At 38.0% G+C, this 17,841-nt stretch overlaps 1 protein-coding gene across 1 annotated transcript in view; it reads left to right on the top strand.

Annotated features, from left to right (window-relative positions):
* The first annotated feature begins 677 nt into the window (after window positions 1-677).
* The window catches only part of FNIP2 (folliculin interacting protein 2), a 53,836-nt gene continuing 36,672 nt past the window's right edge, over window positions 678-17,841 (top strand). Inside the window, exons 1-7 of the mRNA XM_063310577.1 lie at window positions 678-1,395; window positions 7,244-7,370; window positions 11,903-12,025; window positions 12,576-12,676; window positions 12,766-12,837; window positions 17,021-17,115; window positions 17,245-17,334. Coding sequence (XP_063166647.1) covers window positions 1,205-1,395; window positions 7,244-7,370; window positions 11,903-12,025; window positions 12,576-12,676; window positions 12,766-12,837; window positions 17,021-17,115; window positions 17,245-17,334 — 799 coding nt within the window. The 5' untranslated portion in view covers window positions 678-1,204. The remainder of the gene's footprint in view (window positions 1,396-7,243; window positions 7,371-11,902; window positions 12,026-12,575; window positions 12,677-12,765; window positions 12,838-17,020; window positions 17,116-17,244; window positions 17,335-17,841) is intronic.

Genomic DNA, 17,841 nt, shown 5'->3' with positions numbered 1-17,841 from the left:
ATTACTACAACACCCATAAACATGCTGGCAGGATATTCCATCCTGACAAGTGTTACAGTAAAGCGTGTTGTGTAGTGGCAGTTACTAGAACAAATCTGTTGATGTTTTTGATGTAAAATACAAGTATTGCTGACGGGTATTCACAGGAGCAACCACTTTTATCAAAATGTGAAAGCAGCATTGAGCAGTTGTAATGCAAGCTGTCCTCCTTTTGTATATACTTGGGATGTTATGTCACATGTACAAAGGGGGCAGAGCTTGCATCATGTTAGTGCAATGCTGCTTGTCATTTGACCCACCCCCAGCCAATGGACACCACTGATTGCAGAATAAATTTGCATTTTAATTTGCATTCTAGCCATGTGTCTGTGACCAAGAAACAAAACCAACAATTCTAAATTTCATAACTCATGTTTACTTAAAATATTGCTTGTTTTTAAGATAACTTAAGTGTAAATACTTAATCTTTCTGCCCTTATACCTCTTCAGAACTAATGAAATGAAGTAAACAATTTTTGAGTTCTTGTTACTCTATTCAGATCCTCATAACTGGTGGTAAACAGGTTGCTAATGTTGGTAATCACATTGGAGCTAAAAATCTGAATGCGGCAGAAGGGAGAGGGTCTCTTCTTTTGTGTTAATCATTTCCTACTGATAACCTGTAGCGCTGGTGACAGGTTCCTGTTTGCCTTGGAAGTGATGGTGCTGAGACACAAGGTTGCTAAGAGCTGTCAGATGACACTTGCTCACATGAGACAATTAAGAGGGTGTTGCAGCCTGTTTTAAAACAAGTTTGCAACCGAAGAGTCAGTGAGAAGGCAGCTACCTCTCTGTTGAAGGCCATCTGGTTAGGTCTTGTGATCAAATAATTGCTAGTTACAGAATCACACCAGGAAGCATGACAGAGTTTTTTGCTAAAAGCAAGCCGGCAGAAATTACAAGAACAAGCAAGTTATGCTATGCTTTTTAAAAAGTTATTAGCAGTAAACTGTTAATTTTTATCTAAAGAAGCAATACTGACTGCAGAGGATATTCAGTCGTGATTTTTTTCTTAAGAAAAAAGCCAAATCAGTGCTAGCCAGTTTTTGCCTGACATTCCTCTCATCAGTAGCTCATCGTTGCTCAGTAATCTCTGTGGATACTTAAATATAAACTGGCTATTTTGAAGAAACCATGTGTATGACAGCATGTCTGTGAACTCAAAATGTGTGGAGGTACATCAAAAACATCCAACAGCACAGGTAACCAGGCACAGAACTCAAGGGAAAGTCGTCGTTCCCCTCCTTCGCTAGTGAATAGCTTTTCAAAACTAAGGGTGGATAAGACAAAGAAATTGGTTGTGGCAGAAGAGAGCTCCAAACATTCAAAGAGATTTGCTGGAGAACTATCCAAAAGGTATGAAAGCTTAATGTAAAACTGTCTTTGAGTAGGGTGGGGAGGCAATGCTCTTGCTTTGTTGCATTTCTATTATTATGCAAGTTCTTTTCCGGGAAATCCCCTGTGATTATTCTTTTCAATACTGAAATGTTTTGTTCAGTATTGACAAAGTACTGTGTAAATTCTGTTGAATATGATTATACTCAATTCTAGATTTTTTAAAGAGTTGCTTGCGAGATGGGTGGTGAGAAATAAATTCCATTTCTACATCAGTTTGTGATTACTTGCATGAAAATCCATACATATTCACTGTTTGCTGAGGAAAAACCTGGATTTTACATCTCTCTTGGATTTTATTTATTTATTGTGTTTTATCATAATTGTTTTATGTGATTTTAATGTTTATGTTTTATGTGGGATTTTATTGTAAACCGCCCAGAGTCCCTCTTCTGGGGGAGATGGGCGGTGGCTAAATTTGAGTAATAAATAACTAAATAAAATTCAGAAAGAGAAATAGCAATGAATGTGTTTCTAAGCTTTCCAGGTTTAGAAGTTGTGGGTTTGCTAAAACTACATTAAAATGTAAATCAAATTATTGTTTTCCCCATTTCTTGCTGACCTATTTTGATCTAAGAGTAGCACGGTTGAGATGGGGAATTATCTGTTGTAATACTTCTACCTGAAGCCAAACTTCATCCTTTTTACAGTAAATGTTGCATCCACTGTTGATATTCAGCATCAGTTCTATAAAAGCATGATAGTAGATAAAGAGACAATGTTGGGATGAAATAGTAGCATCCTTTTGAAATTTCTTCTTTAACAACTTTGCATGTATGTGAGTATAAGCAGTAGCTGGCAACTTGTATGTGAAGAGTTGGACAGTTTAGCTCATTAGGAGTTGTATGCTGGGGAGGAGTAATTAAGAACAAATATTTCTGAATGTTTTCAGATGCAAATAGAAATCAAGAATGTTCTGATGTAAAAAGAGTTCAGTTAGGCAGAAATTATTAAACAGATAAGAATTTTTGCCATTGGCATTTGTTAAATATTGCACTACACTACTATTGTTAGATTGGAGAAATGTATTAAGTCAAAATTAATGCAAAATTAATTACTGTCTCTTGTAAAAACCTTAGGGTGGGAGGGGAGTTGCTGATTAAGGAACCAAGATTCAGTAGATGGCTGGTTGTTGCTTTTTTAAAAAATGTATAAATTCCTTTTGAAAATGCAGCTGAATAGAACCTGTTGTTTAGGCACAAGCAGAGACAAAAATTAGGCACTACTTTTCATTATAGAATAATTCTTGGGATGAAATGTTGCAGGTTTTGAAAAATTTGGATAGACCAAGATTGTTTCCTATTATTTGTGGCTTGTTACAGTAAAGCTTAATAGAACATACTATTAGTGCCATATAGTGTAAGATCCAAAAGCAGTTCAGAAAAGAAGCCTAGGTAAGAGAGACCTGATATGTTCATTAAGGCAACTGTATTTTCAGATCACAGCAGATGCAGTATGTACAGGTAGTCCTCAGCTTATGTCCATCCATTCAGCAACTGTTCAAAGTTATGGCGGTGCTGAAAAATGGATTTACCAGTTATTAAAGTTCTGGCCATTACACTGTCCCTGTGGTCATGTGATTGCAATCCGGGCACTTGGGTGCTTGGTTCACAATTACAACATCTCAGTGAGCCATGTTACATGATCACCATTTGTGACCGGGTGCTGGCTTTCCACAAGCAAAGTCAATGGGGAAGCCAGCAGGGAAGGTTGCAAGTCACCCCAATAAGTTGCTCCTGCTGCTTTTTCTCCTAAGATGCGTGCTACAGAGTACAAGATCTTGTATTCCATAGCATGTGCCCACCTGCAGCACTCACTCACAGCTTCCACCAACTCACCCAAAGCCTCCGCTGGCCCTCCCATGACCTCTCCCAACCTGCCAAAGGCCTCTGCTGGCCTTCCTGCAGTCCCTGCCAACCCGTCTGCACCTCCTACCACCTGCCCACAGCACCCCCCAGCACACCCCCTCCACTCTTTACCTGGGACTCCCACCTCTTACTACTTAATAACCCTTGTATCCTGGGGTTACAATGGCAACTGGGACTGCTGGGATTGCTGTCGCTAAGTGATGTGGTCATGTGACATCATGCTTTACAAACCCCATCGCTTAGCAATGGCAATCTTGGTCCCAATTGCCATTGTAACCTGAGGACCACCTATAGTGGTTTAACTCACAAGATAAGCAGAATTATGAGAGCCAGTTTGGTCTAGTGGTTAAGGTTCTGGGCTAGAGACCAGGAGTCTGTGAGTTCTAGTCCCACCTTAGGCATGAAAGCCGGCTGGGTGACCTTGGGCCAGTCACTGTCTCTCAGCCCAACTTGGTGCAATGTAGACTAGCCTCCTAGTGGTGCACCCCGGGCAATGTGACTTGTCACGGCTAAATAGTCTACACATTTGGCTGCTGGACCTCACAAGGATTTCCCAGCAAGAAAAAAGCAGCATGAACACCGAACTGCTATGCCATACGATTAAAAAAAAAGCAGAATTATATATGGTATTAGCATGATAAGAGACCACCAAGAAATCCCAGAGTGATTGACTAAACTGAAGAGTTTAAAAAAAAAATCTGCAGGAAGGCAGTGGCAGACCCTTTTCACGTTGCCAAGAAAACTATATGTCTATGTAGTTGTCACAGGTTGAGCTTAATGTGAAGGAATCTTTACCTTTAGGACAGAAGTAATTCCTGCTGCAGGGCTACCAACAGGGTTTGACATTGTTGCACATCTGCTCAGGCCCAACCCCCCTTTTTCAACTTTTTGACCCTTGAAATATTTTGCAGGCCTTGGGGAACCCCTGCACATCGAGGCTCAAATATAGGCCAGAAGTTACAAAATTATTATATTTGTTTTGTGTGTAGGCCTGTATATATGCATTAACAGTGTTCTTAAACTAAAAATAAAGAATGAAAATTACCTCTTTAATGTGAAGTTGCCTGAATTTGAAATACATTTTTAAATAAATCATGATCTCCCAGGGAACCCCTAATGACCACTCACAGAACCCTGGTTGAGAAACCCTGCCCTAGGAGAATCACTACCAACTTAAGAACTTCCTGCCCCCATTTTTCCTCTTCAGCAAATTTGCTTATTCATTAATTCCTTCTAAGCAGTTTATATCAGACTTCACACCAAGACACAGCAGTAAATCTTCGTTCTCTAACACTTAACCCATCATTTAGAAATTGGCTTAACTTGGGAAAAGGCTATTAGACTCAACTCAGATACATTAGAAATTTTACTGCAGACAAGAATGAAGTCTCATATACAACAGATGATTAGCCCTCTGCAGTACAAAGAAGTTAAAGATTTTATATAGGTTAGTGCTCCAGAGTTGAAACTCTAGAAAATCTCCTTTTGAGGGATACAGGATCCCTGCCCACAGTCTCCTGGTATTCTATGAAATCTTATGTCAGGAGAATAAAACAGGGCTTTGTGGCATCACTAGGCCCTTACCCTTTGAGCAAGTAGGCAGGCAGTAATAGGTATAGCTTGATCAGAATACTCAAGTATTTGGGAGGTGTGTTCTATGTTACCAGGTCTTGGCAATGATTTCTCTAATGGTAAAGCTTTATTTTTAGCCATTCTTTCTCTCTATTTCTTTTTCTTGGAAGACGTGGAATGCAAAATGGGTCAATTGTTGAGGTTTAAATATTCCCATGACACACTTGAATACGTGGAGTTAACTTAATCCCCTGTATGACTGGGTTTGTTTTGTCTTAAATCTAACCCTGGGGGTTGATTAAGTAATTCAATTAATCTCTTTTTGGTATTCTCATAACATGCTAATCTCCCTTCTCTGTTGACCCTGGTAAAAATGTTGTGGGAACAGGTTCAAAGGCCTCCTGTATGTGCTATTTTGTAACTTCAGATTATTAAAACAATCTGATGTTACAAAATATTGTCCTAATGTGGATTTTTGAAAGCTCTAAATAAGTAGACTAGTTGAAGATTTGAAGATGCTGTAGCGTATTTTCTCTGTCTCATATATGTATCTGAGAGAGCTAGTATGATATAATGGATAAGCATGGAGATCCAGATTTTAGTCTTTCCTTAGGCATGGAAACTAACTGGATTAGGCCAGTCATTCTCTCACAGCCCTAGACTAGGAAGTTAAAAAAAAAAATCTGTCAACCCACACTGAACCAGAATAGTAGGTTACAGTCCATAACCTTCAACAAAGAGGCCTTTAATCTGCATCAAATTGATTTGTCTCTCTTTATACTGTATATGTGTGTATAATTTTATTATGAGCAGTAGAAATTGGATGTGTCTAGAGTAAATTTAAATACTTACATTTCAAATACTCCACCATCCATAAATTGCTTTCACTCCCCCATCTCCCGTCTCCTACATTATCTGCTCATGAAATTGCTAGGTTTCATTTGACATTATTTGAAAATCAGTAGTAGCAGCTGGGGAGGAGGTTGTGAGTCACACAAAAAGCCTTGTAGCGTGGGGTAGCTCTTGCAATCCAAGTATTTAGGATTGTACAACCATGATCTAAATACATGATTGATTGTCCAAGATTTGGCATCCAAATTACATTATTGGTCTGACTTTGGGCCCTTCCATATTATATGCTTGTTGTAGTGGTCCCCAAGCTTTTCAGGCTGATGGATATGTTTTCTTAAATCTTGTTCCATCTTTCCTTTCCTTTTCTAAGGCTGCACTCTTATACATACTCAGTGTAATTTAAACAAGTGTGGCTATCCCATGTTATAATGAAATATGTATTATATGCTCGTAACTATGGAACTGGCTCTTTAATTTTTTTTATATTAAGCACGGAATAATCAAGCTAAATAGATCATAAATGCATAAGAGAAGCTATGCTGCTTCTGATTAAAAAAAATCCTATTTCAGTCTATAGCTAAATAGAAGCCTATAGGAAGCTGAAAAGCAAGATAGGCTATTAGCTCACTACTGTATATAGCTATTTTTCCCAACAACTCAGGAGTATGATGTCTCTCTACAGCTTGTCGTCTTTGAATTTCTTTTCCCCTTAAAGTTGTTCTTTTTAAAAAGATGGCAACATTTCCACATCTGGTATTGAAATGTGTAACTGAACTATGCATTATATAAGCCATTGCTTCTCAACCTTGGCAACTTTAATCTGTATGGACTTCAACTCCCCAAATTCCCCAGCCAGCAGGTTGGCTAGGGAATTCTGGGAGTTGAAGTCCATACGACTTAAAGTTGCCAAGGTTGAGGAACACTGATAGAAGCTATTATTGTTTTCCTCAAATTTCCCAAGTATGTTGGATGTTCCCCTAACTTCTAATAGTGCATGAAAAGGAGAAATCTCTATGAACATCTTTTACACGATGATTAATTTTACAGTCCTCCTCATATATACCTTTTTCTCCTAAACTAAAACAGCCCCCAATATTGTGAATTTTCCTTGGATACTTTTTTCCCCATAGGTTTTTCTTTGTGATAATTTTGATTTGCCTCCCACTCTTCTTCCAGTGTAAGTTACTTCTCACACTAATAGGGCTCACACTTATCAAAACAGTGAACAGATGGATGCTGCCTCACCTTCACAAAAGAGGGGAATGTCGCCCTCTATCTAGAAAACATGGAAAAAATAATTTTGCTACCCAAAATTGTGTATATATAGGTTGCTCATTTGAAAGCAGAATATTTGATGGAATTGTTGTGTTATAAGTTTCACCTTCCTCTCTGCTATTAACTAGAGCGCCTGGATTCCCATTCCTTAGATTAACTGTTTCCATCCCAGACTGTTGTGTTTGCTAGGGGAAAAAACTTGCATAATTCTCTTCATTCTTTCTTGTACTTACAACTTATAGCTGGTCCTGTCCTGGGTTTGATCTAAATGAAATCCGCTTGATAGTGTATCAAGACTGTGAGAGACGGGGCAGACAAGTCTTATTTGATTCTACAGCTATCCGAAAGATTGACGAGACACAGTTTCTGGTACGTTATTATTTTTTTCATGTCATAACAATTATTTTGCAATCGTAAGTAATGTTTTATTGCATTTGATCTATTAACATTTACAAGAGAAATTAAATCCCCCCCACTTAATACAAATTAAATATGAAATTAAAACAAATAAGTAATGCAGAATTAGAAAAAAATGTGACAATAAGGATAAACTAATTACATATATATGTCAGTGTGTGTTTTAAAAAGCTCACAGCAAATTAATATTAAAATTAAATCATATCTTTAGTCTGTGGTATATAGTTCTTGTTAGGTGCTTTGCTTTATTAAGAGTAGTAAATGTATTAACATCCTTCAAGCAAAATAAAATAAAATAGATAATTAAACAAGGGTTACTAAGCAGCCTCTTGTATTTAAATATCAAGAGCAAAAAAGAAAAATATGCTCCCTTAATTTTGTATCTCTGTCTTAACAGGGACAGAGACAATCTCATTTAGGCAGTTGTTTTAAATTAATAGCTGCAAGTAAAGTATCAAATGTGGATAGTTGAACATTCTTAATTATAAAGCATAAATTCATTTAAGTAACTTGACATGTCTCACTGAAGAATAAGTAGAAAAGTAAAGACAAGCCTGCCTCAAATTGAGCTCAAGCCCTGATGACTTCATGGACATGTCCTTGCAGTTTTCATGGTAGGAATATGGAATTGATATGCCATTGCATGTTTTTTTCAACTAGCCTACTTTCTACAAGACCTCCCATCCAAATACTGATCAGGCCTCACAGAGCTCAGCTTCTAAGTCAAATGAGTTCTGTTAGGAATTCCCACTAAGGGGATAAGTACTGTTAATGTTAAATAGGTAAGCAGGGTTATGCAAAGTGCAGAAAGAGGCGTTGGTAGCATTGACAGTAAGCAGAGGAAACCAAAGGCAGGAGACGAGAGGGAAAACAATCTAACACTGTTTTACACCAGTAGTATTCACTAGAAATCTCCATACCATTTTAGCATAGAAAACTATGCTGCCCACTACATTCTACCATCATTTGCACTTCTTAAAATTTCTCCATCCATTTTCCCATTTTTAATAAACATTCTACTAAGATATAGAAATCCATCAACTTTACAGTTTTTTACCATGTGCATATAATTTGCAATCCTTTCCTCCTATCAGACACAACTACCTTGGTCTTTGATAGGTTAATGTTCAGATCCAAAGTCCTTGATCCATCATACAATCTGTGTAATATTCACTGTAAATCATTCAGGTTCTTGGTCAAAAACTTTGCATTATCTACAATGCAAAATGCAAACATTCACATCCCTGTTAACACCTCTAACAACCAAGGAGACATCACACATCTCTGTCTTCTTTTCTGCTCAGTGGTAAATTATTTACTAATTTCATTTAGTCTCATGCACGCTTTACTTCCATCATATAGTGCTCTTAACACATTCAGCAAACAATCAACTTCATATTCATGCAAAATATTTCATGATTCAAACCTGTTCATAGTATCAGACACGTTCTCTAGATCCACAAATGTAGAATAATTTTTCTGCAGATTTGTACATTATCTCAGTGATGATAGCTGGACTGCCCACTCTCTGCCTAGAATAAAGCCAGAATTCCCAAATGTTGCTCATTCTTACTTCTCAAATTGCACCCTTTTAATTAGAATTGTATCATACACCTTCCCTGGCACACCTAACAAATTATGCCCCTACAGTTTTTTGCATCCAGTCTTGTTACCATTACTTTTGTATAAGGGAACAATAATAGCATTCTTCCAATTGTCAGGAAAAGATGCCCTTATGCTAAAGAAGTTGCACAGCCATTCCAAAAGCAGATCACATGTTTTATTTCTTCTCCAGTTATACCATCTATATGTGCAGTCTTTACATTTCTCAAATCTCAGAATTGTTTTATGACTCATTTCATTATTTTTTTCTTGAACACTAACATTTATAGTATGGGTTTCAGTTCTGTTCTTCAACATCATATTATTCCCATACAAATCTGTAAAATGCCTCCTATATTCTTTCACTTTGGTTTCATCACTTTTATTTTTAATTCAGTTCACTCTGGTAGAGGCTCTTTGTTTAGTCCTTTTCAGCCATTTACAAAACAATTTTTATTTCCATCAAAATTCCTATGTCTCTATGCCTCTTTTAAGCATTCCTTGCTTTGACTGGATTGTTTTCAACTAAGTGTTTCTCTGTACAACATATTTCTGTGTTCTAATTTTTTTGTAACAACCATCCTTTCCAATTCCTTAATTTCATTGATCCCAGTGCTAACTATTTGAAGAGAAAAACTTACAGAAAATACTTTAAGATATTTTTCTACTGTTGGGTGATAAATAAGTCATCCATTCAGCAAAAAATCATCATCATCATAATTGGCATATAAAATCTGCATCCAAAAATTTAAAATAGAAATCTAAACCTGAGTTTCAATCAGAGATACGCACTTCATTGATCATTGTGTGCCTGTAGACTTACTTCAGAACTGGGGAAAAAAATATGTACAATAGAAACTGCTTTAATCTTTTAAACAAAATAGCTTTGCTGTTCTCCAGATAGCTTTGCTGTACAAAAACAGACCCAAAAGAATTATCTTGACATTTAATTAATTTAATCTAATCTAATAAGCATCTTTAGCTAAATAAAAACTAATTGCTACCATTGAGGATAGCAAAATCTGAGCAGTGGCATACTGGTACTGAGACGTTGAGTTACCAATAGCTTTAAATGCTATTCCTCAGTATTTATATTCCTATACCTGACACCTATTATTTTAAGTGATTAGCTAATAGATAGCAACTGCTATAACTCATTCTACATAATGGCTAAGAAGCAAATTCTAGATATCTCTGAAGTAGAGAAGTTCTTGACTCAAGCTCATTCTTCTGACTTTCCTTGTCAGTAGCATGTCTCAGGCACATGACAAGGAATCATTTTATTCTTTCTGCTGATAGCCATATTGGAGAACCAGCTCTTACAAAAAAGTAGTATAAAATAAAACCATGAGGGAAAAAATGTCATTGGTTAGTAAAAGGTGACAAGGGCATTGTGCTTCATGGCATATCATTGGAATGAGAGTGAAAGCTATAAGGGAAGAGGATCCTTGCTCTTTTTTTCCACTAAAACAGGCAGGCAATTGGCTAATCCTTTTTTTTTTCCATTCCAAGTACTCTCCAAAGCAGAGTCAGAGGGGCATTTATATCAGTTCATCATCACTGTGAATTAAGTTAGGCTGAGAGTTAAAAACTGTGTATTTCTGCAATTGATCTAAGTCTCAGCAATAAAAAATAACAATAAATGCCTGAAATGTTGATTTTATATTTTTGTTCTCCCTACTCTTTTAATTCTAAGTCCAAGGTACATCAAACAGCTATACATAAGAGAGTTGTAGTTCTAACACATCTGGAGGGCATCTTGTTGGGGAAGGCTGCTTTAAGATATATTTGTTTTAAAGTTTGCTGTTCTTTTCTGACAGGTAATCAGAATAAATTTAACATGTTTTATGAGCTTTGGCACATGTATATTTGAGGGGTATGGGGAAAGATGGTCCATGTATCTTCTTTTAAGGCTTAGTTTCCCACATTACTGACTCATAAAAAGATTGCTTGTTTACTTTTTGTTCCATTATATTATTAGGGAAGGGGAAAAAACACATAAATATATAGGCACATGACTTACAGGCAAACAACAGATACACGATTAAAAAGAGTGATTTGTAAACAACTCAAAGGTCCCAAGATCTTGTTTGAAGATTCCATTTGCAAACACAGACAAGATAGTCCTGAGAATTTAAGATTAGACTATTAACAAAAATAGGAAAGTTTTGCCAGCTGTTTGCAGTGGAAATGCTTACTTGCTTTGAGCAGTATTAAATTCAACAAGTTCATATACTTTAGTAAGAAAAATACAAAAGTGCAAGAGACTCATTTTTATCATTTTTCAGTGTTGGCACATTCAGCAAAATACTTCTGAAGTAACTAGTTCTTCTAGAAATTGGAGCTGATGTCCTCAAATCCCCATCAACATGAGTCTGTCAAAGAACACCCCCTTGGTATCCACTAGATTTCCTATCCTCCTCCTCTTAATTTTTTTTTTTAATCATTTTTAAAAAGCACACATTTAGAGGTGGCATGTTGCAAAAGAACAACTTCCAGCATCATTTTTATGTATAGGAGTTCCTCTGGTTGATACATGGTCCCAAGGGCATTCTTAGGGAATCACTATGCACTGCAGTTCTTTGTTTGGAAGCATGCCCACTGCTCATGAAAAGACAAAGGCAAGCTGGGTAGTAAAAAGATTCCTGGGGGACTGAAGTGGGTGGCAGAGAGCAACTTCACCTGCTTCTGTAAGAGGGCATTTCATTATTAGTCATACCTACCATGGCAGGTGATTTGTGAATAGACAAGCATTTGTATGGCAGTCATTTTATAAAAGTAATCACAACATTCTTTCAAATTTTGAATGTGCTCATTGTCCCTCCCCCTCGTTAACAAAATTTGGGACCTGTTTTCTCTTTAATACTTAATCAATCTTTTAGGATGCCTCTGGAAAAACAGGTGGCAGGTGCTGCCAAGGAAACAGTGGAGTTAACACATCTTACCCCCATAGTCCTTCAGTGAACAGCAGAGAGACTGGCCAGGGAGACATTCCTAAATATCAGGTAATCTGGATGTGACAGCTGTAATCTATATACAAATCCAAGTTGCATGATCTGAAAATGAATCTTACACAAATTCTTACCTATTGCCACAAGACCCTTGCAAAGAAGTAGCATTATATTTTGCATGGGGAGGGGGAGAAAAAAATTAACTATGAATTGTTAGTTTGGGATTATATGAGATTAAATGCATTTTTATAGAGATATGTATCTTAATTTCTTACGTGGCAACAAGCCTACCCTCTCAGGAAAAAAAAAATCTTAAATTAGTGAAGGTAGTAGTGATGGGGTGCTATATGTTTTCACTTTACCTGCCAGTGCTGGTAATTATCCAGATCCAGCAGAACTTGGGAAGTCTTCAGAAAACCCTTCTGTTTTGCATTTGCTTGTAATATTACTTCTTCTGGGATACTATATCTGCTTCTTTACATAATAATACTGCTTCTTTAATATTATATGCTCATATGTAGAGCTGAGTCAATATAGAATTAGAATATGACAGTTAATGACAGTAATTAGACATGCATATCCTCCTTGTCTTCCTTATCTGTAGTATGCCAGGCCAGCTTCTGATGTCAACATGCTGGGTGAGATGATGTTTGGTTCAGTAGCAATGAGTTACAAAGGCTCTACACTGAAAATCCACTATATACGGTGAGCTGTTGTCTCCAGTTCCTTGTTATTATATCAGTGCTGGAATTGCATTTGGAATTATTGACTCATAGCATTGTTTATCCTTTCAGTTCTCCTCCACAACTTATGATGAGTAAAGTGTTCTCTGCCAGAGTAGGCAGCTTCTTTGGAAGTACAAATAGGTAAGGTAATCTTTATTTTCTGTTTCATTTCAGATTCTTAACTATAAGAAAAAAACCCTTGCAAGTTTTATTTTATTTTCAAAAATAACATTAAAAACTAATCCATGATGGAACCAGTGGGCTATAATTTTGTTTGCTTAAGAAATAAACATCAACACTATACAGGAAGAGGCAAAACTTCCATCTAGAACCATAGCACTAGTAGTAATGTAGAATCTCTAAATTTAGACAGGGATTAAAATGATTAAAATCTCTATATTCTAATGTAGGGGATCAGGTCAGTTAAAATGATTAACTGATCTGATCCCCTACATTAGAATATAGAGATCTGCAATAGGGAACACAATATGTACACAATAGGGCTCAGGAGAAATGGTCTTTCAAGTTCTTCACCAAATTTGTGGATAGAGAAATTAAGTAGATAATTTCTCCAATTTTCTCCAGGGAAAGGAATTTCCTAATGGCAGAAATCCACCCTCAGTGTGGACCGTAGCACCACTACCAAAAAACAACTGGAGAAATTCCTACATAAAGGAATTTGTGTAGATTTTAGATTGGCCCCAACCCTCCTAGCCTTTAGGAAGGCCCTGAAGACATGGTTTTGCCATTGCGTCTGGCGTCTGGTAGTAGTGGAGAGCTTCTACAATGGTTGAACGTAACCTATTGATGGATTCTGCTGCTGATTATGGTTAATTTTTGTTTCAGTGTGGTTTTATTGATGCTTTTTATATGTTTGTATATTTGTTTTTAACCTGTTATACTTAGTTGTTGTTTTTTATTGTGAGCTACCCAGAGGTGAGGTGGGCAGCTATACAATTCAAATAGATAGATAGATAGAAAGCCCTCTCTTGGTCATTGTGGAAGTGTGGGAAATTAGAAGAGCTATACATTGCTGCAAAGATTGCCCAGTGAAAGACTGAAACTGAAAGACTTTATTGTAGTCATTAACCAGAACAAAGGAAATAGATATGCTGAATTGACAATATCAGAATAGTTAGACAAAATATATACAAAATCTTTGGCTAAAAACAGCATTAAAAACAGAGAATACTAAGGTGCTTGCTCCAGTTATACATGTGTGACAGAAGAGAGAAGGGATTAAAATTAGCAATCAGAATAGTATAAACTTTAAAATGTAAAAAAATAATATAAACTTTAAAATTCTAGTGAAAGACACCATTCTTTTTTGCCAACCTTGCAACTCAAGGTGTGCAAGAACAGTGTATTCCATACATGAGAATTGGGCCAGTCCCCCTATCTCAGCCCAACTCACCTCACAGGTTGTTGTTGTAGGGAAAATAGGAGGAAGAAGGAGTATTTGGTATGTTCTCTGCCTTGAGTTATTTATAAAAATAATAAAGGTGGGATAGAAAATAAATTAAAAAATAAAAAATACACAAAGTATCATCCATCAAATTATCTGAGAGTGGTTAACAGTAAATGCTGTAGAATTTCTCTGCCTGGCATTAATGTGCACTGTATATCCTCATGCAGGCTAGAATCCTGGACAATCAGAGTTCTGAACTTTACCTCCCATCACACACTTTGCCCTGCTAAGTATTAGAAGTCAATGGGTGACAAGAACAAGAAGAGGGGGAAAGGTTGGGTAGATGTATTTTCACCCGCCCACATAGGGTGAGGCCATCCTAATTTTAAATGGTTGTTTTCATACAACCTTTGTATGAACTGTCTAGTGTAGTTTCATGGTTACAACTCAGACTTATAATTATTATACAGAGTAGAAAAGCAGATTCTTGTTCCTTCTATTTGCTTCTTGCACTTTCTGTTCTCCTTTAAATCGGAGAGAGAAATTGCCGGTGTGTTGGCCAGATATGCCCCCTGCTGAAGCTTTCCTCTGTTTGCACCCTCACCTCAAACAGATTTTTTTTTTAGAGAGAGAAAGAAACAGGCCCTTTCTCTGTGCATGGAGAGGCATGAAACAGTCTGAAGGAAGAAACAGCCTTCTCTTGACTGCAACAAATTGAACTTCAGGAGAAGGAGGGCTTTAGGAAGAAGGAGATGGGGCCCACCACTGTTTCCCTCTGCCTCCTAGGAAGTACACCAAGAGGAAACCTGTCCTTCGGCCTGACAGAAGTGTTGTGTTGTGCAGGAATAATATAATACTGGTTCCAGGGATAGGATTCTAGATGCGTACACACTGCTCACTGGAAGGTTGTTAATGATGGCAATAGTTTTGTGGCCCTTTGCTTTAAAGACAGTTAAGCTTGTGGATTGGTATGTCAGCCATAAAGCTATTTACATTCTTCTTGTACAGCTTAGCTTCTTGCCTCATATTTAGCTTCATATCTTAAATCAAGGAGTGCTACTTATCACAAAATTTTCTAATAGTCGATGAGAAATACATTATTCTAATGCAACATGAACAGTGTGAGAATTAATTTTCTATTATGGTTCTCCCAGATCAGAGAAACACAAAAGCGTAAAGTTAGGCTTTGAGAATCAGCTGAATCCAAAAGAAACAGGGAGCGGAAAAGACTCTGTGAAATATTTACATGGCTATGCTTGAGCCAGAATGTACCACTGCATTCTTTGCTTAGGCAGTTGTGGTTTTTTTAATTTCCATCATGCAACCATGCCATTCCACATGGATCAATAATTGTAAGGGTCAACTCTGACTCTGAGGCTAAGGATGGGGAAAGCGAAACCTGTGCTAGGCGAAACAGGGAAATCGAAACTCAGAGTGACTCAGCAGAGCGAGAAAGCCCTGAGCAGCTGATTGGACAAAACCAGGAGCTGGATTCAAAGTCGCCAATCAGCGCAAGGGAGAGGCGAGCCAAAAAGCGCGCCAAGCAAAAAGAAGCTTGATTGGCTCCGGAGGAAAAACAGCATGAAGGGAACAAAATAAAAAGGAGCCAGCACAAGGACTGGGCTGCCGGAGACAAACGCTCCACTGAGCTAACAGCTTCCAACCAAGAAGAAAAGCTGGAATTGTTTTCGGAGCCCTGCTCTGTAGCTGCCACAGAATCAGAGCCTTCCCAGCCTTCCAGACCTTACCTTGCTACCTTGCAGCGAGCCCCAGCCAAGCCTTGCCTTGTCACTTCGCCTCAAAGTCCAGCTGACCTTTGCCTTGCCGCCCTGCCATGAAGTCCAGCCGAGCCTTACCTTGCCGCCCTGCCATGAGGTCCAGCTGAGCCTTGTCTTGCCACCCTGCCACGAAGCCCAGTCAAATCTTGCCTTGCTGTCCAACCACAAAGTCCAGCTGAGTCGAGTCCTGTCACCTTGCCCCAAAGCTCAGTCAGATCGAGTCTTGCCACATTGCCATGAAGTCCCATCCAGTCAAGTTCTGCTGCCTTGCCACGAAGTCCGGACAAGTCAAGTCCTACTGTCTTGTCACGAAACCCAATCAAGTCAAGTCTTGCCACCCTGCCACGAGGTCCAGTCAAGCCTAACCTTGTCTCCTCATTGCGATACATAGCTGAGCTTTGCCTCGCAGTCGCACCGCATTCTCCAGTCAAGACTGATTCAGTTGCCTTGCCACCATCTTCAGTCAAGTCCTGCCCAGTTGCCTTGTTGCCACCGCCATCCGAGTCCCATTGTGCCTCCTGGCCGTGAACTCCAGTCTAACCTAGACCAGTCGCCTTGCCGCCAGTTCCTGCCGAGTCCTGTCTTGCCTCCTTGCCACGGTCTCCAGTCAAGTCCTGCCTTGCCACCTTGCCGCAATTCCCAATCCACCCCAATCCAGCCACTTCACCGTGCTCTACAACTGAACCAGGTTTCGCTGTCTTGCCTAGCACTTTGCTGTTGCCCAGTTGGGCTTAAATTGAACTGAATGCATATTCAAGAGACAATTATCGATTCTATATAGTTATATTGTAAATAAAGAATTGCATTCTAGTTCCTGTGTTCGCCTCATAGTCTAACCAGAACAATAATAAATTGAGAGGATTTAGCCCATATCTTACAGTTGAGAACTCCAGGTAAAAAATACTAAATTTGGATAAAGTACAGTAAGAAGGGCCTTTGCACACAATTGATGCTGTTGCTTAGATTTTTATTTCCATTTTTCATATAGGGGAAAGTGGAAGTGGTAATCTATACATTTGAAATCTTCAAAACTATCTATTTTTCTAATTAGGATTAGTGATGAAAAATTTTCTTTGGTATTTTAAGTTTTGATGAAATTTTAATAACTGTATTGGATGGGCTTTTTTTTTTTTTCAAGCTTCCAAGGTAGTTTTGAATACATCAGTCAAGATCCATCAAGGCTGAATTTGCATCCAAATGGCTTGGGCCATTGCCCGAATGGAAGTATTCTAGGTAAATATATTGAACTAAAATCAGCAAATGTGCAGGGGTACCTGCATGGATCATAGCCTTTAATTGGTTCCTCACATTGCAGGCTTATCTAATCTTTGATTTGTATGTTTCCCATATTGCTCTTTTTAGGTGTGTTACAGCTGTGTAGCAACAAGTTGCTGCATAGTATGCCTGAAGGAGGGCCTCTCTGGCTCATCCAGAGTGCTTCTTTCTTTGCAGGTTTGTGTGCAATGTTGAGTACAGCATGATGCACCTATCTGCACTTGGAGATGCTGAAATATCTGTTGCCATGGGACCAGTAACTGCTCTCTATGAGTAGAATGGTCTAATTGATCCTTGTTTTTATATTTGAATAAGATCACAAAAGAGTGCCTCTAGTGATAATACAGCCCAATATTTTAAGATGTCATAACTGATTTTTTTCATCAGTAGAATTTTTCTGTGATATAGCACATCTTTGATGCTAATAATTGTGTCTTTCCAGTTTTGAGAGTTGTTGTTTTTTCCAGGTTAATCTTGAAGTTGTTCTTTCTTGCACACATAATAATGCTAGTGTATTTATTTGCTTCACTTTCTTCCTCTGTGATTCCCATCTGCCTTCATAAAATAATAACAACAACAACAACAACTGGATGAGCTCAAGTGAATTTAATAAAGGAATAATGTTTTGGAAGTGGACAAACTATATCATAGGAGTGTGACTTAATCTTAGATGAGTCACAAATC

The sequence above is a fragment of the Candoia aspera genome, chromosome 8 (genome assembly GCF_035149785.1).
Source record: "Candoia aspera isolate rCanAsp1 chromosome 8, rCanAsp1.hap2, whole genome shotgun sequence".
NCBI lineage: Eukaryota > Metazoa > Chordata > Lepidosauria > Squamata > Boidae > Candoia > Candoia aspera.
The sequence above is the reverse complement of the archived record's forward strand: the minus strand, read 5'-3'. Positions and strand labels throughout refer to the sequence as shown.